Source organism: Lepidochelys olivacea, assembly GCF_965140295.1.
Source record: "Lepidochelys olivacea isolate rLepOli2 genome assembly, chromosome: 5".
NCBI lineage: Eukaryota > Metazoa > Chordata > Testudines > Cheloniidae > Lepidochelys > Lepidochelys olivacea.
This window is the reverse complement of record NC_140415.1, coordinates 10817933-10844595: the sequence shown is the minus strand read 5'-3', so window position 1 is coordinate 10844595 and position 26663 is coordinate 10817933. Positions and strand designations below refer to the sequence as shown.

General features: G+C 40.7%; 1 protein-coding gene across 2 annotated transcripts in view; it reads left to right on the top strand.

Moving 5' to 3' along the window:
- The window catches only part of RIT2 (Ras like without CAAX 2), a 273033-nt gene that overhangs the window by 108685 nt on the left and 137685 nt on the right, over positions 1 to 26663 (top strand). For both annotated transcript variants that reach the window (XM_084627652.1, XM_084627651.1), the window contains exon 3: positions 13603 to 13676. In XM_084627652.1, coding sequence (XP_084483778.1) covers positions 13603 to 13676 — 74 coding nt within the window. The remainder of the gene's footprint in view (positions 1 to 13602; positions 13677 to 26663) is intronic.

The window sequence follows — 26663 nt, the reverse complement described above, 5'->3', positions numbered from 1 at the left end:
CTTTCATTTTCTAAACTATATGTTCACCCTATTCCAAAACATTTCTACTTTTTTATATTGCTATTTTTACATATCCTATCCCATTTTCATTTTTATAGAATTCTACTTATTTTGTCATTTCAAGTTTTTGTTATTATTCATATTAACTCTTTCCTAATAACTTGAATGTAAACTTTTGGTATTTAAGGAGGAACAAGGGTTAAAACACACACTAGTAACCTCTTTTTCTGACTCCAGCTCTCAGTGCCTTCTCATAACAGTAATCCTCATGGTTTTTAATATTAAGACTTGGAGAGATTGTTGCATCTTTTTCAATTTTTCTACTCATACCTTGTAAGTACTGGTCCAAAGCCCACTGAAATCAATTGAAGGACTCCCATGGTCTTCAACGGACCATATACCAAGAAAGGTCAGTATAATTATCCCCATTTTCAGATAGGTAAACTGAGGCATAGATTGCATAAGTGCCCTGCTTAATTTCACACCGCTTGTCAGTAGCAGAGCTTGGACCACAGGCTTAGGAGGAAGAAATATAGGGTATGTCTACACTGCACACCATAGGTGCTGCCACACCCCTTGGCTTGAAGTGGTTTCCATCATACACAGGGTTTACAGTTTGGTTCAATGACTGTGTAGTGCAGTAAGAACATGGTATCACAGGTGTGAGACCTGGGTCCAGCAACTGTAAACCCAGGTTTAGAGTGAAAAGTGGATCTCCAGGATGGCTTGAAAACATGGAGTCCACAACCCTGGGTCTCACAGACTTGGGCTTCGTATGCAGTGTAGACATACCCCTAGAGACTACTTGGAAAATTTTGAAAAATACCTAAGTCCCATTTTTTAAAAGTAACTTGGGATTTAGGCTCTGAAGTGTCTAATTCACTTTTGAAAATGAGACTTGGGCTCTGAAATCACTCACATGCATTTTAAATTTTACCTTCAGTCTGAGAGATACTTCAGGAAAGGGTATGGCAGGATTTAAGGATAAGGAGCGTAGTTTTGAAACGGTTCACTTATCCCTTGACAATTTGTTTCCTTTTCCACAATTTGTATGCCCATTGTTTTCTTATCAGTTAATTAAGCTGTACAGCTGTGCGAGACCTACTGTATTTAGAAAGCTTAATTACCTTTAATATGTCGGACAATATGATTGGTTTGTTTGGAGTTAATTTTAAGTTGAACATTGAGAAAAAAGAAAAAAAAGCTGAGGAGGAATATGTGTCTCTCTTTCTCCTGCAGAATGTGATTCATAGATGTTGGGAAATCACTTTGTTTTGCTGCCTGTATGATCCAGCTCAGGGCTTCTTTGAACTCCCAGATATGGGATACATGTCAAACCTTCCTAATAGGCATAACGGTTTTTCCTCCCTTAATGGGCCCTAACAGGAAGCTACACACTTAATATTGACTCATTTATTTGTCAGAGCTGGCAAAAGGAAAGAAAGCATGAGTGAAAATAGAATCAAGACAGTACATGTGTAATGGAAAGACTCTTTTTAGAATGACCCTGTCATAAATATAAAGGGAAGGGTAACAACCTTCCTGTATACAGCACTATAAAATCCCTCCTGGCCAGAGGCACAAAATCCTTTTACCTGTAAAGGGTTAAGAAACTCAGATAACCTGGCTGGCACCTGACCAAAAGGATCAATAAGGGGACAAGATTCTTTCAAATCTGGGTGGGGAAGGTTTTGGTCTGTCTGTTCTGTGTGCTTGCCGGACACAGATCAAGGAAGCAAGCAATCCAACTCCATTAGAATTAGTAAGTACTAGCAAGGGAATGTGTTAGCTTATTTTTGTTTTGGCTTGTGATTTTCTCTGTGCTGAGAGGAAGGTGTATTCCTGGTTTTCTTTTTGTATCTGTGAAGTTTGGCCCAGAGGGAAATCCTCTGTGTTTTTGAATCTGATTGCCCTGTAAGATTATCTTCCATTCTAATTTTACAGAGGTGCTTCTCTTACCTTTTTTCTTTCTAATAAAGTTCTGTTTCTTTTAGAATCTGATTAGGCTTTTTTTGTGTGTCCTAAAAAACACAAGGTTGGTCTGTGCTCATCTTGTTTATTCTCAAGCTTCCCCAGGAAAGGGGCTGTGGGGGCTTGGGGGGATATTAGGAGGGAGTAGAAACTCCAAGTGGTCCTTTCCCTGAGTTAGTATAAATCATTTGGTGGTGGCAGCGTTACCTAATCCAAGGTACAAGGGAGAATTTGTGCCTTGGGGAGATTTTAACCTAAGCTGGTAGAAATAAGCTTAGGGGGTCTCTCATGTGGGTCCCCATGTCTGTACCCAAGAGTTCAGAATGGGGAGGGAACCCTGACAGACCCCTATTATAGGACATAATCGTAATAAAAGAGAGAGAGAGAGAGAGAGAGAGAAAGATTTGAGGGTAACTTCAGTTTTGGCTCCACTGAAGTCAATTAGCTTACACATAGACTGAATTTTGCCCTTCATTGGTATTCATTACCTCCCATTGCTGCTAGAAAATATAAAATAGTAAGTTTCCTGAGAAACGGACTGGCCATTTGTGCATGGTGTATTGTGTGCCTCGCAATGTATGCTGTCAAGGTTCCTTCCCCACTCTGAACTCTAGGGTACAGATGTGGGGACCTGCATGAAAACCTCCTAAGCTTACTTTTACCAGCTTAGCTTAAAACTTCCCCAAGGTACAAATTAATTTTACCCTTTGCCCTTGGATTTCCACTGCCACCACCAAACTTTATCTGGGTTTACTGGAAAACATAGTTTGGACACATCTTTCCCCCCAAAATCCTCCCAATCCTTGCACCCCACTGCCTGGGAAAGGTTTGGTAAAAATCCTCACCAATTTGCATAGGTGACCACAGACCCAAACCCTTGGATCTGAGAACAATGAAAAAGTATTCAGTTTTCTTACAAGAAGACTTTTCATAGAAATAGAAGTAAAGGAATCACCTCTATAAAATCAGGATGGTAGATACCTTACAGGGTAATTAGATTCAAAACATAGAGAATCCCTCTACGCAAAACCTTAAGTTACAAAAAAGACACACAGACAGAAATAGTCATTCTATTCAGCACAGTTCTTTTCTCAGCTATTTAAAGAAATCATAATCTAACATATACCTAGCTAGATTACTTACTAAAAGTTCTAAAACTCCATTCCTGGTCTATCCCCGGCAAAAGCAGCATACCGACAGACACAGATCCTTTGTTTCTCTCCCTCCTCCCAGCTTTTGAAAGTATCTTGTCTCCTCATTGGTCATTTTGGTCAGGTGCCAGCGAGGTTACCTTTAGCTTCTTAACCCTTTACAGGTGAGAGGACTTTTCCTCTGGCCAGGAGGGATTTTAAAGGGGTTTACCCTTCCCTTTATATTTATGACATATGCCTACTTGCAAACCGAGCCAGGTGCCAATTAAAGATTGTGAAATCTACAAGAGAGAAAATCTACAGGAAAAAACAAACAGCAGAGAGAGGGAAGGGGGGAGGGAGCTGTTTATGAATAGGACAAAAAGATTGGTCAGGGACACACTGAATCCTTCACCTAGGAGGCAAACTGACAACAGACTTGTCTCACGAAATGAGGGTCACCGCCAGCTTGGCTGTAAAGCGCTCAAGGATTTGGGGTGAGCAATACTCTACAAGACATGACAGTATCTTCCTAATTAAGTCTAAAGTGTGTTACAATTTTATCTGATATGTAGCCATTTGTTTCCAATACTTGTTACCACCAGCATCTCTGTGCTTTGTTAAATAAACGTTTACTTGTTTTCACTGTCAACATATCTCAGTGCTGTGTGTTGAGTAGTGCAGTGATCTGCAGTGGAACTGGTGAGCTGCGCTGCACCGTTTCTTTGGAAACAGCAAATCTGTGAATACTGTGAGTGCCCAGTGGAGCAGGGGCTGGATGCTTCAGGGAGATACTCAGAGGAATTGAAGGTTGGAGTGTGCCAATTGCTAACCTGTGACAGCATGGCCTGTTAGGCTTAGAGGGGAGTGTTTGCGTTGCCTATGGCACTGGAGGCACTGAGCCATGCCAGGCACAGACAAAGCTTCCTCATGCCAAGGGCAGGTGATAGCAAGGTGCCTCGCAAACCTGGGTAGCCCTGGGAAGCGTCATACCCCTTCTCTGGCAATGACTCCAGTGTGCCTTCCGTTATGAAATCCATGGGGCCAGCCTAGAAATGTTCTGTGGTCCATATCAGGTATACACCCACCCCTTCATGACTGCTCCACCTGTTCTCGCTCTTGCAGCCCCTTTTCAAGGCTTGTGCTGTCCTTCTACACCAAGTACTAGTGTCACCCTAGCTGAACACCTGTGTAATCCTATCTCATACCCCCAGGCTCTTCTTCATCCCTCTCCCTCCTGGAGTATATTCTATTACCACCTGTTCGTTGATCCACAATTTAGAGTCTAAACACTTTGAGGCAGGGAGTCATAGAATCATAGAATATCAGGGTTGGAAGGGACCCCTGAAGGTCATCTAGTCCAACCCCCTGCTCGAAGCAGGACCAATTCCCAGTTAAATCATCTGAAAATAGAGTCATCTGAAATAGATTTTTCGCGAAGGACCTAACATTCGCATGGGCCTCTAAAATCTTCAATAATAGTAAAAAAATAGTAAATAATAAGGGTAGCTGACATAAGCTCCTTAATGCTAGCTGAGCAGTCTCAAATCAAGGAGCTGTGCAAGAAGCCCCTGCCTGGATTTAAATGCAGGATCCCCAGCATTGCAGCATAAATGTCTCCTGCCTGAGCTAAAGTGGTAATGCCACAAGCTGATAGCTGTAGACGAATGTTACCCTTTATGTGGACAAGAGGAGGCTGTGACCAATGTTTTTTTTTTCTCAGTTGCACATACAATATGTTCAGTGTGACCCCTACGTAGATGTGTATGCACTGAATATTAAGCAAATGCCCTGAAATTTCCAGAGTGGCTGCTTGGAAGCAGCTCTCTGTGGTCTGATAAAGGACCTTACTGTTTTCAGTTTTGCTGTTGTTATAGTCACTGCTATGCAGTAATAGATCTGAAGGATCATGAGCTGTCTTTAGCAGATAGTCCCAGTAAATCTCCGTCAGCTAATATACCTCTAGATGCAGGGACCCCAGATGGCTTCTTTTTGTTCACATGCTCTTCATATGTTTCATTTGGCTTTTTTTTCCTTTTTTGTTCCATGTTTCTGAGGAGAAAAAGAGATGGAACTTTGTTTTCTAGCTTTTTGTCTCTATTGTGTGAATCCTAATTAGAGCTGGGCAGCAAAACCTAGTGTTTCCGCTTTCCAAAGATTCCTGTGAACATTGCCACTGGCATCCGATCCCATTCTGACTCTGAACATTAAGGCTGTCATAAATATAAAGGGAAGGGTAAACCCCTTTAAAATCCCTCCTGGCCAGAGGAAAAATCCTCTCACCTGTAAAGGGTTAAGAAGCTAAAGGTAACCTCGCTGGCACCTGACCAAAATGACCAATGAGGAGACAAGATACTTTCAAAAGCTGGGAGGAGGGAGAGAAACAAAGGATCTGTGTCTGTCGGTATGCTGCTTTTGCCGGGGATAGAACAGGAATGGAGTCTTAGAACTTTTAGTAAGTAATCTAGCTAGGTATGTGTTAGATTATGATTTCTTTAAATAGCTGAGAAAAGAACTGTGCTGAATACAATGACTATTTCTGTCTGTGTGTCTTTTTTGTAACTTAAGGTTTTGCCTAGAGGGATTCTCTATGTTTTGAATCTAATTACCTTGTAAGGTATCTACCATCCTGATTTTACAGAGGTGATTCCTTTACTTCTATTTACTTCTATTTCTATGAAAAGTCTTCTTGTAAGAAATCTGAATGCTTTTTCATTGTTCTCAGATCCAAGGGTTTGGGTCTGTGGTCACCTATGCAAATTGGTGAGGATTTTTACCAAACCTTTCCCAGGAAGTGGGGTGCAAGGGTTGGGAGGATTTTGGAGGGAAAGACGTGTCCAAACTACTTTTCCCAGTGAACCCAGTTAGAGTTTGGTGGTGGCAGTGGATATTCCAAGGACAAAGGATAAAATTAATTTGTACCTTGGGGAAGTTTTAAGCTAAGCTGGTAAAAGTAAGTTTAGGAGGTTTTCATGCAGGTCCCCACATCTGTACCCTAGAGTTCAGAGTTGGGGAGGAACCTTGACAAAGGCGCAATGCCTGCAGCCTCAGAATGAAATGGTGGAATGCTGCATATATCTCAGAAACCAGCCTAGGTTTCTTTGGGACTAGAGCCAGTATCAATCAATCTATCACCCCAAACTTTGGGACGTTCCAATCTGAATCAGGAAATTTGTGTCTTAAGTTTGTTTCTAGTCCTGAGCCCTTTGTAGTACATGTTGGGCATTTCTCCATATTGCAGGTACCTGCTACATATGGGGCATTTATCATACCTAAAATATATCAGTTGGGAGTGTAGAGTGGGAAACTGAGTCAACACATTCACCCAATTTCGGCTTTATCAATTTTGCTTTTATTTAATACAATTTCAGACAGGATTATTGTCCAGACACCATAAGTGACATGCATTTATGCCAATAAGTAATAACAGACAAGATGGAATAGCTAAATGAGCCCAAATTACCTCATTCTGGAGCACTGTGAAGTCCTTCCTTCTTCCATGGTGGTTGTCACCTCCCCGATCTCCTGGTCAGATCCTTCTGTCCCATTCTTCAGTTTCTGATCCAGTGTTTCTCCAGTTTGGGGCCCATTTTTACACATATTCTTACACATTTTCACATTCTCCATTACCTAATTTTCCACCAATCAGCATTCAACAGATTATCTAATGAATTTTACATAAACTGTACATTATGCATGTGCAAGCACTAATCACCTATCATCTACATTTGTCCTGCTGAATTTATAGTTTTTGTGTCATGTTTCCCTGGGTCACCCTGTTTCTAAATTCCCAGAACAAGGAAGTTTTGGTTTATCTTTACATGTTTGTATCTCTTACATCTTCCAGCACGACAGGTTACTTATCTTGCCAACAATATCATTTTAAACAAATCAGAAAATTATATCAAAGAGAAATTAACAAAAATACACTCGTGCCAGGTAAAGCTTTGGCCTGTGTGTTACCTTATCTATATTTCCTCAATATCCATAATTACAATTTATTAAAAACGTACCTAACAAAGCTTTTAATCTTATCATTAGCAACCCTTCATTTTAATGTTATAGATCAGTATGTGTTTCCATGAGTATATTTCCTCCTGCTTAATCTATTAGAAGTGGCATTTTAGAAAGTATGCTGTGGTTCTTTAATGTCAACATTTCTTATCCTCTGCAAACACTAATTTTTCAGGGGATTTTTTATTTTACTCAAAGTCCAAAACCTTTCTACTTTTTTATAGCTAAATGTTATCAATATTTTTCCTGTTACAAAATTTTAAGTGTTCTGGGTTTTAGGTCTTGGTTTTTAGTTAGTTTTAATGATACCCCAACAATATTCATTCAAACACTCTCAGAAACCTAAACAGTTTTGATTATTTATTTGTATTGTTGTAACACCTAGGAGTTCTAATCTTGGACCAGGGCCCCATGTGCTAGGTGCTATATAAAAACAGAATGTAGTACTCCGTTTGCATTTCTGGCAGTCTTGAGCTAACATTCTTGACCTCAGTCATCTGAAAAAAGAAGCTTTTACATTGGATTGCATGTCCAACACTATATTTTATCTCCCTCTAACTGTCTATCTATTCCCTATTCATGACCATGGTGCCTTCAAACATTTCCCATCCTACACAGTTTGCTGTGGATTCATTTTTCATTTGGGTCACTTTCAGAATTTCTGGTGCCTTTGCTAGTTTCTAATTTGCTTAGTAATATATTGCTTGATAGCAAGTGCAGAATGGGAGAAGACGGCCCTCAAATCAAAATACTTCTGTTGGGTCCTCTTGCTCAACCCCATCACCATTAACGGTGTTTCTTTTTATGACTACAGAAAATCAACACCCGAGCAGAAGCTAAGTATCACCCATCTCGTCTGACTTTCAGCAAAGAAAGAAACAAAGTAATACACCTAGAAGCAAGTGTTGAGGGAGAAAGATAGTTGTGTGTGTACCTACAGACAACACTGAGATAGAAAGTGTGCCAGGCAACATATCCTAGAACTTGGAAGGCACTGAATTGCATTTGGGGCCATTTAGCAAATTAATGAGTAAGTTACCTATCTACAAATCAATCAGGCTACTTCAGCAGCTGTGTGTTATCAGTCTTGCTCTGCAGTACAGAGAGCTGAGCCATTAGGCAGCCCAACAAGAGGGAGAAGCTTAATTTGAGAGCAGATGCTTAAGAAGGATACATAATGACTTTAAAGGGGGAACATTGTGGTTAGCTGAGAAACAAAACAGAGTGACCTGTTAGGAGAAAAGAAGCTTTTAGCTTTTATTACTGACTAAGATTGACCATGGAACTCAGCTAGGGGTGTAGACTTCATCGCAGTTGGAACATCAGTGAAGTTAAACAAAGGAATTGAAAACTGAGATAGTAATAGTTTGGGAATCAACTAGTTGTCCAGTGGATAGAATGCTGAGTCTCAGTAGATCCAGGTGCAATTCCCTTCTCCACCACAGACTTCCTGTGTGACATTGAGCAAATCCATTTACAATACGCCCTTATGACTAGCCAAAAACATGTGCAACTATGCTTTACTTTCCCTAACACCATTCTAGTCTTCCCAATGCCTACACTGCATTCTGTTCATCAGACTAAGACTGGAAGTGTAGTATTGACTGCATTGAACGCAACACTACTTTTCAGTTTGTGTTTTATTGAAAAGCCAAGCTACACCAGAGATCTGTCTGGTTATGGCAACGATAGATTCAGCGTGCGAGGTCTGGGGTACCAGAAGGTTGTGGTGATCTCGTGTCTATTCCACAAGCAATCAGCAACCAGGTGTTTAATATATTCTCTAATGATCCGTGAAAGGGAGTCAACAGTGAAGTGGCCGAATTTCAGATGACACAAAATTATTAAGGGTAAAGACTCAGTAGAAGAATCTAACAAAGCTAGGTGAATGGGGAGAGGTAACTCAATGCTGACAAATTTAAAATAAGAATGGAAGGAATAATCTGAACTACTCATACACACCGGGATGATATATATAGACTAATATGTGTTACTAGACAGTATTGGAGAGTGGATACTTGAATAGATGGACTATTGGATGGATCAGCATGGTCATTTCTATTTTCCTGTGTTGCTACCCTATTGTTAAAGGATATTCCTGTCTACACAAGTTCTTAACAAAAAACAAAAAACAAACAAGGCAAAAGCAGTGAAAGTAGGCAATTCCACTCTAGCCAAGCTCAGTTTATCACTGAGCACACATCTTTGTGTGCTTACGTATCTGTGTGAGTATGATTATATACAAGGTAGCTGTAGAACTTTACAAGCCCTGCAGAATTTGCTGACTGATTTCTAAGGATATACATACCTTATCTCATCATAAGTTGATTTACATCCATTGACTGTTATGGGGTGTTGGAGCCTCATGCCAGATGTCTTTCTTACTTGAATAGTCCTTACTCTTACTGGAGGTCTTACTGGAGACAATGTGACTACTCATGACAGGATGGGGTTTAGAATCTGGCCTTATGTGTGTAAGAATCCAGGAACCAAGATGAGAGTGTAGGAGGTAATATACGCACATCAAGAGCGGGTCACTGGTTCTCCTTTTGGCACACAATGAGAGCAAAAAGATGAAGACCCGCAGAGTCTGACTGACTGAGCTGAACATCCTTCTGCTCATTTGGCACCCAACTAGCAAAATAAAACACATTTTGGCTTGGGTATACCAGGGAGTAACTGATTGTTTGTAAGTGTTTGTGATTGATAGTGTGGAAGATAGAGAGGAAAGGGGGAAATTTGATGGCAGCATTAGCTACTGCAGGAACAAAGCAGGTCACCTAGATTTCAGGAAATAGAACACGACTTTATGGTGGTGATGAAAAGTCCATTCCAAATTTCCTTTAGGTTGTAGCCCATCCAAGTCAATTTTGCCATAAAGAGGTTGCCTGCTTGCAGCAGAAGAAGCTGTCTGTTAAAAAAAAAATATGAACCCAGATTAGCTGTTGCTAAAATAATAATTTATGGCAGTTCCAATCTGAAGTAATTAATGTAATCCTATCTCCAGAACTATGTCCCTATAGTCAGAATGGTTAAAAAAAAGGGGGTGGGGAATAAAGGGAAAGATTCTGTAAATCTTGTAGGAAAACAGAAATCACAAAAAGTATTGCTAAACTAGTACAGAATGTGTGAAGAATACAAAGGACAACTGTGGTGTCAAGACAGCAAAGTATGTTAAACTCGCTTCCTCTTTTCTGAAATGAGAGAACAATGGAAGGAAGAATAAGTTAATAATAAAATAATTAATAATAGTCATTCTAATAGGGAGAGTTGGAATGTTTTTCCTCCCATGGAAAATTTTGAATGTTCATCAAAAATCTTGAAACCTCCCCTCCCCCACTCAAAAAAAAAATCAGCTTAAAATTTTCGGTGGTGTGGCTTTTGGTTTTCCAATGAAAAAATCATCCCCTATCCCCAAGGAATGTGGATACTTTCTGTGACAACTTTTGTTTAGTTGAAAACCCAGGTTTTTGTCCAAAAAGAGTACAGAAAATTTTCAACTAGCCGTAACAATATTTCTACTCTTATTTAGATTGTGATATATATATATATATATATATATATATATATATATATAGGTTTAGTTATCGCTACCACTAATTGGCTCATTACACCTACAAACTTTGTGTGCAGACAGTCTATGTCTGAATTACTGTGAGCCATGTCCCCCGACTCTGGCCCAGTTCACACTGTCATATGTTTGTTTCACCCATCTACTGCTTTTTGTCGTAAATTAAATCAGATCCATGCACAGAGGTTCATTGAAGCCAAACACTTGGACACAGTTGAGAGCAGATCAAACTCAGTGCACAGCGTAGTTCACAAAAATACAATGAAAATGTTAGGACATATAAATAATTATGAAATAATCCAGAAAGCTATGGAATGCCATTGGCTCACTGTGTGATTTCAGGCAAGTAATGGAACTTCTTGTGCCTTCGTTTTCCCAGTGGATGATTGTGATCAGAATGCTCACTCATCTTTGCAAAGTACATTGAGACCTATGGATTAAAAGCACTGAATAAATGTGAATAATGCATTGGTTTTCATGTTCAGTGTGTCCTTCTTGAGGCACAAGGACTGTGAGCATAGTGCCTGATTGTATTGCTCCAGATTTACACAGGAGGAACCCTGTTGATTACAGTGGAATTACACTGGAATCCAATTGGAGTAACACAGTGGAGTATCAGCACTTTATTTATTTATTTATTTATTTACACTGGAAGCTGAGATTCTCCTTCATGGAAGCTTATGGGTGGGTTTGTTAGCAAGAGGCTCTCACCAGCTCATCTCTGTTAGCAAGTGTTTTGGGCTCTTGCCTGATTTCTGCCTACATTTTGTTTTCAGTTACAACAGTGCCCATCTGAGGTAACTGCACTGAAGTCAGGAGACTTTGAATTTACACTGGTCCAAGTGAGAGCAGAAATTGGACCGCGACATCTAGGCTGGAGAGAGTGAAGCAACAGAGCCAGGAATGGAGTTGTGAGGGTGACACACGTTACAGAGATACAGATACAGTGCATTTTAAATAATTATTTTTAAATATTCATAATTAAACTTACATTGAGGAAATAAATCATTTTGTATTAATTTTTGCTGGAAAGATAGAAGTGGCACTGCATGCAACCTTCTCCTTCACACCTGGATAGGTTAGTTAAAATTTTGTGCAATTTCATGCACAGTGTATTATCTAGCCTACGAATTGAGGAACAACACCCAGTGGAAAGATATCCATTGATGCATTGCACATTGGATTGGAAGATGAGGCCCCGATAAGGCATGGTACTTAATCACATACTCAACTTCAAGCATGTGAGTAATTCTGTTGCCAGTGGGAATACTGATTTGCTTAAAGTCAGGCATGTGTGTCAATAGTTTGCTGAATTGGGGCCTGAAAGAAGACATAATAGTGTGAGATCATGTCGTTAAAGACTGTGAGAATGCCTCCACAGCAAAACCTGTGCTCAGGCTAGCCTACTGAGTCAGCTTGAACTCAGCTATCACAGGTACCAATAACAGTGAAGACAGTGCAGTGTGGGTTTCAGCATAAGTCAGGAATGGACCCTGGGTGCACATTTTACTCACTAGCCCACTCTGGAATCCGTGCTGTGCTGTTCACTACCATTTGTTAACCACACTAGTTGGACTGAAGATAGCTCAGGTAGGCTAGTCTGAGCACAGCTTCTGCTGCGTAGACATACCCGAAATGGTAATGCGTGCACAGAAGGGGCAGAGTTAAGGTTGTGAAAATAACATTTATTTTGGCCATTCTTCATTTGTGCATGCTTTATTGTACAGCCCCACTGTTCTTTTAATGTTTTTTGTATAAGCTAATATGATATTGTATGTAACTGAGGAGTTCAGCATCGCTAAGAAATGAGTTTAAATGCACTATTTATATTTCCTGCTACCCGCAATGTAATGCCATTAAGGAAACAGTCCTGAAAATTCTCTGTCCCTGGGACTCTCATCAATTTCAATGGGAGTTCTGATTGTAGAGGGCTTGCACCCTCAAGCCATAGGACACAGCTGACCATATGCTCGTGCTGATTAATGACACTTCTCAGGTGCATTGGAAGCACTTGTCTTCACCTCATGCCTCGCTGCACAGCCAAGGTACACCATCAATCAGCATAACCACACAGTATGCCGTTCGTTATCCTTTAATTAAACAGCACAGATAATTTCTGCAATTATTTCCAATATAAATATTGTCCGATGCCTCGGCTCTCTTTAGCCTTATCAGGGGAATATAAACAATAAGAGAGGAATGAAATATACATTTGAGCAAAACAACATACACAGATATTAGTTAACCCTTTAAAAATATCTTTAGCTTGACAAACCAAGGGTGAATAGAATGGTCCACCAAGCACAGTGGTTCAGGGTGAGAATACTGAAATTATTTATTAAAAAATAAATCCATTTACTTACCTCACAGGGATGTTGTGAGGTGTGATTAAGTAATGTCTACCGAGGGGCTGATCCAAAGTTCAGTGAAGCCAATAAATGTCTTTCCCACTAATTCCAATGGACTTTTGTTCAGGGCTTTGAGGTATCTGGATGAAAGCTACTATGGAAGTGCAAAGTACTATTCCTATTATGTGAAATTCACACTTGGGCAGAGAGCCAGAAGAAGACCTTGGCATCAGTGGGGATTAAGTGGTACATTGGCTTTGTGCAAGCTTTCTGCATGGAGTGAATTTCACTTATTCGGTGTATTGGGAAATCGTAATAAAAATGCATGGCTCGTTTCTCCTTTCCAAAGTTCCTTATAAGCTCTAACTTTGGACTTATGGTGGGATTTTTAAAAGGACTCGGCATTGGCTTAGCTCTGCTGCCATTGAAATCAATGGTAAAACACCTGCTGCCTTCAGTGGGAGGGGACAGGAGTCTGCACTGACGCCTTTTGAAAATCCCACTCTAAGGCTGCACATTTGTTTCCTTTTCTATTTGCTGAGCACCCCTACTGCCTTGTGTTTTTCAGAGGATGCTTATAAAACTCAAGTGCGAATAGATGACGAACCAGCTTACTTGGACATTCTAGACACTGCTGGACAGGTGAGTAGTTTCTTAATGTATACTTCTGTAACAGAGATAAAAGCAAAGACCTCCAATATATGGGTCACAAGGATGGAGACAAGCTTCACTATTCAGGCACGAAAGGAACAGTGTTGGCACAACATGTGTGATTTAGTACAAAAGAGATCAAGGGGAGCATCAGAAATATAATGTGACTCAGTTACCTGACCAGTAGAGATAGGCAACATTAGAACAAATGATTAGCACAATAGAGGTTTTTCACATACACACATGGAGAACGTGTTGTAATAAAGACATGAGTAAATGTTGCTGCACATTTGATCTTAATGTTTCTGATGTCTCTAGTCAATAATACCAGTCATTTGGTTCTCTCCCCCAAAATTCTCCTGTTCCTAGTAAGCAAAACTCTGTCATGTTTTTTAGCTAGCACAAGGCAGTCGGAAAATCTGAAAGTGCCATTTTTTTATGATTTCTTATGTATAAATTTATTGATTTTGATATAATTGCTGTAGAGATATAAGGCAAACATAACCATTAAAAGAGGGATTTTTCTAAAGTACTCAGTGTCCCCCTAACACTAGTCTCAGTGAAGTGGCTGGACCAACACTGAGTACTTCTGAAGTTCCCACCCTAAATGTCAAGCTTCACCAGGCACTGTGATTTCCAAGAGATGAGGTACAAAATCCTCAAAAGATGGCCCAGCAGCCCACATTTCTCCATGTATTTCACAACTTTCTGATTTGTAGTGATTCAGGGAGTATCATACTAAGAATCAGGACACAAATGTTCTTCTGTTGCACTGTAGCGTATGGAGAAGCCACAGCTCCGTTTCCCTGTCCATTTAAAAAAAAAGAGTTTAAAACATACACAGATTTGTGGAGCCTCTTAAAAGTGTTTAGAGCTATCACTGAGTCAGAGGGCCAGATTCTCAGCTTGTATGAATCAGTGCAGCTCCGTCGACTTCATTGACTATCCTGACTTATACCAGCTGAAGATTTGACCCAAAATTTTAGCTTTGTTTTAACACATTATATGTGGTTGAGTTAGTACGTATTTTAAGAAAGCATAACTCAATGTCCACCATATCTACCGAGCTACAGTGACTGAAGCAGGCTGTTGCATCAGAATTATTATTTTAAAAGAGGTTAAAAGGAGGACATTTCTCTTTTTTAAATATTCTCTATAATAATTTATGATAGTTGTATGGGGCTTCACTCGGGGCCAGCAGGTCTAGTGGCCAAGCCATGACTCAGCGGTCTCTCAGAGTCTTGGAATGGCCTTGCCAGGCAATCTGAAGCCTAGCGGGCGAGTTACAGTTCTTCCTGGGTTCTCCTGACTGGGGGGAGGGGAAGAGGGGGAGGGGAGAAGGGTACAGGAACCCAGGCCCTCCCTTTCCACCAGGTCCCAGCCAGTGCCCAAGGGGGAAGATGTGAAGAGAGTCTTAGTCTCCTCTAGCAGGTGCAACAGACCAGTCTCCCCCTGGACTCCTTCCTACCTCCCCTGTTCTCTCTTTAGTTTGGAGTGTGGTCCCAGCACTCAGCTTCCTTCTCAAATTGTTGCTCAAACAGTCCCAATGATTCAGACAGTCAGTTGGGGTTTCCTTGCTCACTTTTCAGTGTCCAATTGTTCTCCCTTGTCAGGGAAAAGCAAGGGAGTAAAAGGAGTCAGGATCTTGGCCTACCAGTCCGGTCTTAACCACAGTCTGGACCCTTCAACTGTTAGGGTGATCACACGGCAAGTGTGAAAAATCAGGATGGGGGTAGTGGGGTAATAGACACCTATATAATAAAAAAAACCCAAATAAAAGTACTGTCCCTATCAAATCGGGACATCTGGTTACCCTATCCCCTGTGGACCCCTCGGTGCCAGAAGCTGCAACCTGGCTGCGGATGTCTCTCCTTCACTCTCCTCCCTGCTTGACTTTTGGAGTCCCCTTTTAAGCAGGTCCTCCATTTGGGACATTATCTGCAGCTGCTGCGGGGCAGGGTCTTTTTGGCCCAATACTGCTCCACAAGTCCCTTAGCTGTGGCCTAGTCAACACTATAAAATTAGGCTGGTTTAATTGTTTTGGTCAGGGATATGACAAATCCACTACCCTGAGCAGCGTCGTTAAGCCAGCCTAAGTCCTTGTATAGATATCACTAGGTCAATGGAAGAATTCTTCCATTGACTTAGCTACTACCTCTTGGGGAGGTAGATTACCTATGCCAGTGGGAGAACCCTTCCCATCAGCATAGGTAAAGTCTATGCTGAAGTGCTACAGTGGCACAGCTGTTTTAAGTGTAGACAAGCCCTTAATATGGGGTATGTAAGCCCCATCAAAATAATATAATAATCATCTCACAGTCTTGTACAACTGAGGCCTAAAAGATAGTTTCAGCTGTTAAAGAAAGTCACTTACAGTTTAGTTTAGGATAACCACTTTAATTGGATGGAAGGAAGGGAAAACCATATGAAAAATAAGAAACAGCACTTTAGTTTAAGGTTACAGAGTAGCAGCCGTATTTAGTCTGTATTCACAAAAAAAAAAAAAGGAGGACTTGTGGCACCTTAGAGACTAACAAATTTATTTTAAGGTATCTTTCGGGAAAACTCCGTTTCCCTTACCATATCATGTATGTTTCTCTCAAATGTACATTTCTACTGCCCTCCGGTATACAATGGAATTATCATAAGCTTCAATGTAATGTTTACAATGGTAGTTATCAGGTTTAATACATTTCAATAATCTTAAAAAAAGGACGGGTGGTCACCTGCCTTAGCTACTTTTTTATTGTGTTAGTTTACAACGTTTTATCATTTAAACTTTGAACACCATATGACTCCATGAGCCTTTTGAAGTTATGTAACTTGCCTGCCATGAATTCCAGGTTTAAGAGTTTGATATAAGGGTGTCATAAATATAAAGGGAAGGATAACAACCTTTATGTATGCAGTAACATAAAATCCCTCCTGGCCAGAGGTACAGAATCACTTACCTGTAAGAGGTTAATCAGTTTAATTAACCTTGTTGGAACCTGACCAGAAGGACCAATGGAGAAAGAAGATACTTTCAAATCTGGGGGGGGCAGGGAAGGTTTTGTTTGGGCTCTCTTTGTTTGTTCCCTCTTGGGACAGAGAGAGAGACCAAGCAGGTAAACCAGCTCCTAAAAAAGATCCTGAAATGATATTTCTAAATTTACAGAAATTGTAAGTAATAGCAAGGAAATGTGTTAGATTATCTTATGTTTTTAGCTTGTGAATTTCCCCTATGCTAAGAGGGAGGCTTATTCCTGTTTTTGTAACTTTGAAGTTGAGCCTAGAGGGGAATCCTCTGTGTTTTAAATCTTTTTATTACCCTGTAAAATTACCTTCCATCCTGATTTTACAGAGGTGCTTCTTTTACTTTTTTCTTTATAATAAATTTCTTCTTTTAAGAACCCGATTGATTTTTAGTGCCCTAAAAATAAAGGGTCTGGTCCGTACTTTTATTAAAGGCAATTGGTTGGTATATTATTCTCAAGCCTCCCCAGGGGTGGGGAGTGAAGGGGGTGAAGGCGTTTGGGGGAATATTTTGGGGAAACAGGGACTCCAAGTGGCCCTTTTCCTGAATCTTTGGCTAAATCACTCGGTGGTGGCACCAATACCATCCAAGGACAAGGAAAGGATTTTTGCCTTGGGGAAGTTTTAACCTAAGCTGGTAGAAATAAGCTTGGGGGGTCTTTCATGGGGGTCCCCATATCTGTACCCCAGAGTTCAGAGTGAGGAGAAGAACCTGACAAAGGGCAGGCAATTCCAAATGCTGTATAGAATTAAATCAAATGCATAGAGAATATTTCCATTAAAACTGTTCCTTTGCTAGAATATACCCCTCAAAAAGGGCCAGTATGCTAGTGTAAAATTGGAGTAACTTCACTGAAGAGTTGTTTCCAGACATGCACTAGTGTAAAAGAAAGCAGAATTGTCCCAATAAAATCTGGTGAATTATTTTTATGGAAGATAATGTCATCACAAAGGTAGAAGTAGCAAATGTGAGCTTCCTAAAATCCCATCTAAAATATCTTTAATCTTTTGCCTGTTTAGTATATACATAAATTGTAACTTTGCACTTCTTACCAAATGCTGTGATTCGTTCCCATTTAATATCTTTATGTTAGAATTGGGCCCAGACTGAAAAGTTTATATCTGGTATATATCTGAATTTGTATCAAAATCTGTGGTGTTCAGATAAGGGACTGTGGGGAGGGGAGTTTGGGGCCATTGTAAACATAGATGCCATTTGAGAAATATATTTCTGGTTTTGAACCTCAGCAACTAGTTTAAAAGAAAAACAGGTGACCAAGCCATCAAGCTAAGGTGATTTTGAATCCAGTCAATTGCTTTTTTCTTCTCCTTAAATGGAGACCATCAAACCTGAGCAAGCTCTCATCACAAAAAAAGAGTCCAAATGTTCTGTGAATCCTAAATTACTGCCTCTCTGCACCACTGGTCCTTCTCTGCTGTCACTCTTTCTTGCTGCTGGCCGGAGCTATACTGGATCCATGCTTCTTGTGTCATCTCCTACCACAGGTGTGTCTATGCTTTCTTCTCTGCCCTTACTTGGTGTGACATGTTGAATGTTGTGTTGTACTATGGGATATGAATATCTCCTTCTTCTGTTAATCAGTGCATTGAAGTTGCCCAGCTCCTATTCTGTTTGCATTAGAGCTGGTTGGAAAGCAAAATTTCCATCCCATGAGAAACTGTACTAGTTCTATCTTTCATTTCATCCCAAACTGGGACAAAAAGTTAAAATATGGGAAAATTTCCCAGAACAAAAAGTTCAGAATATTTTAATTTGGAAATGAGAAAACAAAAAAAATGACTACTTTTTTGATTGAGTTGAAATGTCTATTCAACATGAACAGTGTCATTTTGAACTGACATTTCAGCTTAAAATGATGTAAGAATGAAACTGGAAGTCAAAATGTCAGTTTGAAACAAAATGTAAAACATAAAAACATTTTAAAATAAAACCTTTTGCTTCCTTTCAAAATGTTGATTCTGAAAATCAAAATGTTTTCTTGAAATCATTATTTTCCTGTGGAAAACTTTGATTTTGATGGAACCACGTTTTCAGGAGAAAAATCTTTTCATTGGATGCTTTCCTAACATCTCTAGTTTGCAGACTGTGGTTGCTTTGGAGGCTCATTCTGGTGTCTTTGGAGTTAATAGCAAAACCCCATTTGACTAAGGGACGCAGGATGGAGCCCTTACTAGGAAGGAGGCTTGAGTTGAGTTTTTAGCCTCTTTCCTTTATTAACTATGTCCCTTGAAACTCACCCCTATGCTGCTCTCTGTCTGTTGGTTGTTCTGGGATTATACTGGTGTAAGTGAGAGGAGACTCGGGCTTTTAGTCCTTTATTTCTGCCTCAGATCTGCGGACTGATTATCAGTGACTGGCACCCTCCGCCCCAGCTGTCCCAGCCCTACACAAACAGCTGTCACACAGAGCCTTGGAAACATTTCTCACTTTCAGCCATTTTTCATTCTAAGCTCAAAATGTGTGCTGTCTGCAGCCCTGTTTAAATTCCTCCCTCATGAACAGACACAGCAGTTATCTCCTTTGTTATGTTCTTCCACTGTTTGCTGACACAAGGCTTTTATTCTTCGGCTCATGATCCCAAGCTCCTTATTGAGTCCCCATAAAGGGCTTTAAAAAAAAAACAGCACCACCCAGAACCCTACTTGCAGAAAGAGAACCCTAGAAGACCCTAGACAGGCAGGCAAACTTGTTTGCACACAGAGAAGGCACTTGCGCAGAAAAATGGGTAAATGCACCTGACAATCAGAACTTACATATGCACAATTATTGGGCCAACTTTGCATGTCCAAATGGTGTATTTTTAAACGCAGTTGATGCAGAAGCATATTTTCCAGATTAAAAACCTGCCTTAAAGTGCTAAGGGATATCATTTAAAGGAGAATTTCCTTTGTCTAGAGCAGTCTGTGTTTTAATTCATTTTGAGACAGGCACTTCCAACCTGACAACAACAGTACACTCTGTACTGAAATCTGTCTCCCAAATTGCTAGCAAATCGCAAGACATGTTTATCCTGCCAGCCTCCAAGACTAAGATTTTTACCCCCTGCTTCAAGCTTTGAAGAGGGAACCATATTAACCCAAGAGCCCTTCAGATAAACACACTTTTCCAGACTAAACATCATAGCCTGATGACTCACCCAGATTGTTCTCTGTGATCCTTCTAGTAATTATCAAAACATGCTGCTCCATAATCCTGAATCAGTGCTAGTTGAGTTTCAAATCGGACTACTGAAGCTTGTCTAAAGGAAATTTAAAATGGAGCTTTGGCAGTAATTATATTTTAATGGGCCTTTAGAGCTTATTCTTTTGTGGAGAAAATAACTTTAATGCATATTCTCTTATATACTGTAATGTGTAAATGAAATATTCTCATTTTATTTTTAAGGCACTGTATTAGTGAGCTAAACTGTGAACATTATTAACTCAATGTGCTAAGTGAATAGTATGAATTTAATTTTCTTTTTATATTTATTTGTTAGGCAAGCTGATGCCGGCATTCAGAAAAAAAAAATCAAACCATGATCCTGAATGCTTTGTTGAATTCCTTATCATGGCAAACTACTCTATATTTTGACACTCAGTCTTGCAGAGAGAGACAAAATCCATCTCATCACTAAATCACTTTGTTTCAGAAGCTGCAAATTTGGGAGAAGCAGTTGAGGTTTGGGAAATTAAACAAAGATTTTGGTAAATCGTAGATTCAGTGACAGGAATAGATCATAACAGTAGAGGGCTTCTTCTTATTCTATTATAATCTATGGCAAGGCTTTCACTGACTTCAATGGGAGAAGGGCCTATGTTGTGTAAAGACCATTTGTCTAGCTGGAGCAGGTGTCTGGGAGCTAAAATTTCTGAGTTTACTTTCTGTCTCTGTCATCAAATGAACCACAGCATAACCAAGGGTGTCACTTTACCTTTCTACACCTGTTTACCCCTCTGTCAGATAGGTGTAATATATGGCTGTATGAAGCAGATATTGACTGATGGTGAATATCAGAGTTTATTGATGCCAGAGGTGCTGATGTCCCCACTTCCCCCCTGCAAATGTGGCTTTCAAACCATATCACCACTGGAGCACTAGATGACCCAAGGTATCATTGTGACCTGACCCATGTCTAATAGCAGCTGGTATTTCTACTACTCCCCTTTCCTAGGGATTCTTATTGCAGGACAAGGCAGGTTCTATTCGTGGTTAGAGTTCCATATTAGGCCTGGGTGAAAGTTTTCAATTTAAACTCTTTTTCTTAAATATAAAAGACTTTTTTCTAAACAAAAAATTCATGGAAAATATGTATTTCATTTGAAAATTCATGGCTTTGATATATTTTGGTTTTCCAAAACAAAAAACATCAGTTTTTGCTGTTCCCCACAAAATTACAAGCAAACAGAACCACCACAACAAAACCCCAGAAAATGTCCAAGAAAAAAATGGGGCAAATATTGTTTTGTTTGTTTCCAAATTTTTCAGGAAATTACTTACCATTTTCCAAACAGTTCCATAATAGTTTGTACTGGGAATGAGCTTACATCCATCACCATCCAAACTTTCCCCCTCCCCCAGCTCTTACAGCACCACATCATTACGTAGTTCTATCCCTTTTAGTGACACCTGTATCCCATTTCTGTTACCAGCATTACCCCTCTGATGAGAGGTGGATGAACTTGGAGGTTGCATCTCAGTGGAGGAGAAATCAGTGACATGGAGTCTGGGTATATGCTAAGTACAATTTACTTTATTTTCACACATATACCAGATGTGGCCACAACAGCATACAGGCAATCCCATATTTCAGAAGACTCATTCCAGACACCAATATCTGATGCTCAGGAACCAACTCTGCACTGGCAACTGATTCCAGCATGAGAAAATCTTCTTGCTACTTGCAACAGCGACCTCGAAACAGAACTTCAAGACTCAAACTCACAATAATGCAAGCATTTTTTTCCCAGAGCAAAAACGTGTGGACACACTAAAATTACGTGTACCAGTGCTGCCATAACCGAAGAACTACTTGACCATGTGTATGACCTTAGGCAGAAAGTGGGGTTGTGAGCACCTTGCAGGCTTTGGATCAGTGGGAGTATAAAAGTGTTTTGGTGCAAGGCAACCATGGCTCAGAAAATGTTAGCTGTGTCTCATGCTGCACGATAGCTGCTGGGTTGGTTGATGGGGGCTCCAAAGTAGGTTCCAAGGGAAAGAGGGGGCCATTCAAGCAAGAAGGTGTTGAGGTGCCCGTGATGAGTTCCTTACAGTGGCACTGGAACCATTTGTATAGTGGAGGTTCTGAGTGTCAATGAACCAAACGGTAAACCCTGAATATGATTGAAACCACTTCAAGCCGGGGGTGCAGCAGCCCCTAGTTCCAGCACCTATGGGTACCTATTCATGTCTTATCTGAACTCCCCAAATCTTTTGAATCTGCCAGATTGCACTGAGAATCTCACACGAAAAGGCTTTCTAAAGAGATTCTCGGTATTTTCTATTTCATGAGCATGAGAAACAAAAAAGCAGAAGCTGTCTCTCAGGATACAGTATCCCAAGCAGAACCAGGAAGAGAGCTGCAAACAAATGAAATTTAAAAACATCAGCAAATGTTTCAGCTTGAGTTTCCGTTGTGTATTCATGCTGGTGAGTATTTTAATTGATTCAACCCACTTCAGCCGTTTTTTCTGGTTCTGGGAAATCCTGACCTGGCTGATGCTACTGTTGAGTATGAAAACCATTCCAAAGGGGAAAGGAAGGGCAAAAGAGAAATTATTTCAAGAAAATTATTAATGCAATAGGGGATCTTTATTACACCAGATCTAGTTCAGATTTGTATTTCTCTTGCTTCGTCCAGCTCCGATAGATTTTCTCTCCTGCTTTTGTTAGGGAGTGATAGCTAATGAGAATATATTGTTGCCACAGCAGTTTTATGTAATTACCAGAACAGTGTGAGGATTCAAAACAAACTTTGCTCAGCAGGTGCTTCTCTTGAAAGAACAAAAGCTCATCTGCAGATCTACTGACTGTACCTATACAGGAATTTAGATCTGTTTATCATGCTGATCTCTTTTATCTTCAGCCTCTTAGCTACAAATTGGTGTCTGACCCCTATTTTAAGGCAGGAGGAGAAAAGGAAAACTGCATGAGATTTTTTTTTCCTGGCATGTCCCCCAAATTTTTCTGACAGAGGCAAGGCTTTGTCACTAGGTTTGAAGGCCCGCAGCATCATTCATCATCTTTTGGGACTATTGATCCTAGAATTCATATGCTCCCCCAGTGCCATAGTTCTGAGCCTCGTCTTTATCCCCATAACAATCCTGTGAGGTAGGGAAGAACTATTATGCCCATTTCACAGATGAGCAGCTGAACCACAGAGAGACTAAGGGCTAGATGCACAAAAGGACTTAAATGGTGCAAAACTGAACATTGTAACACCTAACTTGTAGACACCTAGAAAATCACAAGAGCAAAACTGAAATTCACAAAGCCTGGGTTAGGTGCCTAGGATCCGTACACAATGAATGTTAAAAGGAAGACTTAGCATCATAGAATATCAGGGTTGGAAGGGACCTTAGGAGGTCATCTAGTCCAACCACCTGCTCAAAGCAGGGCCAATCCCCAATTTTGGCCCCAGATCCCTAAATGTCCCCCTCAAGGATTGAACTCACAACCCTATGTTTAGCAGGCCAATGCTCAAACCACTGAGCTATCCGACCCCCCTTGCTTTGTACAATGTGATCCACAAAAAATCACCACGCTAGGTGGTGAGCCTCCTAAGCTACCTGATGGGAGATGCTGATGGCAGGACAATGTCCTAAGCCCCACTACCTCATGGAAATAGGTACCTAATTCCAGGCTGGAGGGAGACTCCTGTCTCTGCTAGCAATCCACAGCCTGGGGACTCTCACCGGGAGTCAGGAGACTTAGGCGCTGAAGGCATTTCTTGTGAGAATACATTAGGCAGGATGCCTCACTGCACACAAAACAGGCAGAGGAGGAGAGGGTGCTGCCACCCACCTCATAGCTTTTTGCCCAGTGGCTAAAGCACACAGCTGAGATATGGGACACCCAGGTTCGTTTCCCACCTCAGCCTGGGAGGGAGAAAGTATTTGAATGGGGTCTCCCACACCTTACAGGAGGAGAGTATTCTAACCACTAATTTGTGTGATATTCTGATGAAGAACTCCCTGAATCTCTCCTGTTGAAGCAGTATGCTCCAATAATTCTTTAATTATTTATACGCAGTAATGCGTATAAATAATTAAAGAATTATTGGAGCATACTGGACCCTGGGTCTCCCATCTCCGTACCCTAATCACCAGGCTACAGAGTCATTCATACTTGTTCTCTCTTGCCCAATGACTCTTTAATTATTTATCCAGGGGGAAGAGTTTCAATAGAGGAGACTGAGGGACCCCCCTCATCAGAATATCCCACAGCTCAGCAGTTAGAGCATGTGCTTGAGGGGTAGGAGACCCCAGTTTAAACCCTTCTCTCCCTCAGGCTTAAGTTTCCCACACTTAAGGTGAGTGCTCTAACCATTAGATTGGAATTTGCAGGGTAGGTACCAGCACCTCCTCTTCTGGCCAAATTTGGAACGGGACCTGCTCCAGTAGGTCGTCTCTGAGCATGCCTCGCAGATTGGACTTCACATTGAGAAAGGTGGGCGAATACCTTTCCTTCCCCAGTTTGTGCATCCCTCTGGGCTTAGACAGGTGTCTGAACACTTAGGGTGAGGCAGCAGTGCACATGTCCAGAGGCAGAAACTTGGGCTCCAAGGGAACTTTTACTCTGGAAATTTGGCATCGGCCAAGCAGGGTTCTGTGGATTGCAGTGGGGCCTAAATCAGGGGTTATGGTGCCTAATTCCCAGAGTTAGTCACATAAGTACTTTTGCGAATCCCACCCTAAGTGACTTTCCCAGTGTTACACAGGAAGTCAGTGGCAGAGCAAGGAATTCAACCCTTGTCTTGTGAATTGCAAGCTAGCACCCTAACCACGAAACCACCCTTTCTCTAGTTCTTGCTAATATTATTTTTCTGCATCCTTAAGTTCCTTTATGTACACTATGCCTCCCCTACATGATTTCACTGGACCACCTATATGCATCAATCACCTCTCAATATCAGTATGTATCTTCGAGTGATGAGGCTCAGTTGCCATCATTCCCTATAAGAAAGATTCTCAACTAGACGACTCCACAATTTGTGCTCCACTTTTTAGAATGCAGCAATAGGTTTGTTCAATGGTTGGATTATTTTATAATTACCCTGTGGTTTACATGGGCCGTTTAAAAGGATTGAATTGACTTTAAATTAGCACTGTTGCTTTTCAAAGCTTTAATATTGCAGGACTTCTCCTTCATTCTTGTCCTTTTGGATATCTCCACTCACACACTCCTATCTTCTAGAGGTCCACTGTCACAACTCAGGATGGCAAAGGTTTTTAATTGGTTGGACCAACTCTACTCATCCTTTAACTTTAATATCCAGTCATGGTCGGGAATGAGACCATGTAAAAATGGCCATGTCCTAACAACAGAATATAGGATCTGCATCCCCTCTTACTTACACCAGTGTGACTCCATTGATCTCAGTGAAACTATTCCTGACTTACACCAGTGCCCAGACCTCATGGTGATGTGCATGTCACAAATCCCTGAGTGGAGGGATGAACAAAAGAAGATCAAACCCATACATAGCTAGATAGGTAGTTTAGATGAGAGGAGATTCAGCCTTCATTATCTGTTCCCTGTGGACCTAATTAGTGCAAGATGAAATCAGATAAGAATGGTAGTATTGGACACCTACTTTGCACTGGTGTAAATGATTACATATGGTGTAAGGGCAGTGGGACAATCATGCCATTTGTGTCATAGAATCATACCAGACTTTAATGCTGTGATCAACACAAAATCAATACAACTAAAGAAGAGCTATTTCTGTTTCTTTATATTGAAAGTTTTATTCACAATTCAGAACTATTATGATTTCTAGAACAGGTGTCCAAGCCTCAGCAAAATGCTTAGCTAAATTTCAGTGGCTGGAATTTCACTACGTGTGATGATGACATGCTGTAAGAGACAAAGAAAAGCCCAGCTTGATATTCAAATCCCAGGTTAGGTTTGCAGCTCGGGGGTGGGAGGGGAGCTACCATCTCTTGGGATTTGTAAGGTAAGCAGACTGGATGGAAGTCACCACAAGGCAGTAAATATGCAAGCCCAGAATGTCATTCTGAGTCACTTATCAGAACATCAATATGTCGATTCCTTGGCCTCCTGTTTTACCTTTGCTGAGCCACCCTGGGAAAAATTGTAAGTCTGTGTTCCTTGTGCGAGCTGACACGGGCTTGTTCTAATCCCTGGTGAGCCTTTCCCAGCCAGCTGCAGACATTACCACTACACTTCTGTTATTCTGCTGTTTACTAAAATATATTTACTGAGCAATTAATTCCTTCCCTTTACCACTTAGGATGCATTTTTTGATAAAAGATGAAAATCTGTTTTATTTTTGCCTGAATACAAATTAGGAGGGGGAAGTGTTTTATGGCATGCAATAAATCAAATGCACGTGGGGTGTTTAGAGATAGTTAACAATGAAGTTTGCTTCAGTGAATGCATTTAAGAGAAAATTATAAAAGTGTTTATTCCCACAGAAGAAGCCATGAGCATTAACATGAAAGAAAAAGACAGTTCACTGAGCTAGGGACTGTTGCTTCAAGGTGTTTTATTGCTAGTGTGGAGAATTGATTTAATGCTTCCAGCCTTGTTTGGGGGTGAATGGAAAGCCTGTGTTGACTCCCAGATGAGAGAGGGTATATTTTCATTATTGAGTGACAGGGAGGTTTGCCACTTTAAGAAAAGTTTGATTAATACAGCTACACTTGCAGCATAGGTGCAGCAAATTGGTGAATGCCTAGTCACCTGAGGCCAGGAACCAGAGTACAAACAGGAACCCT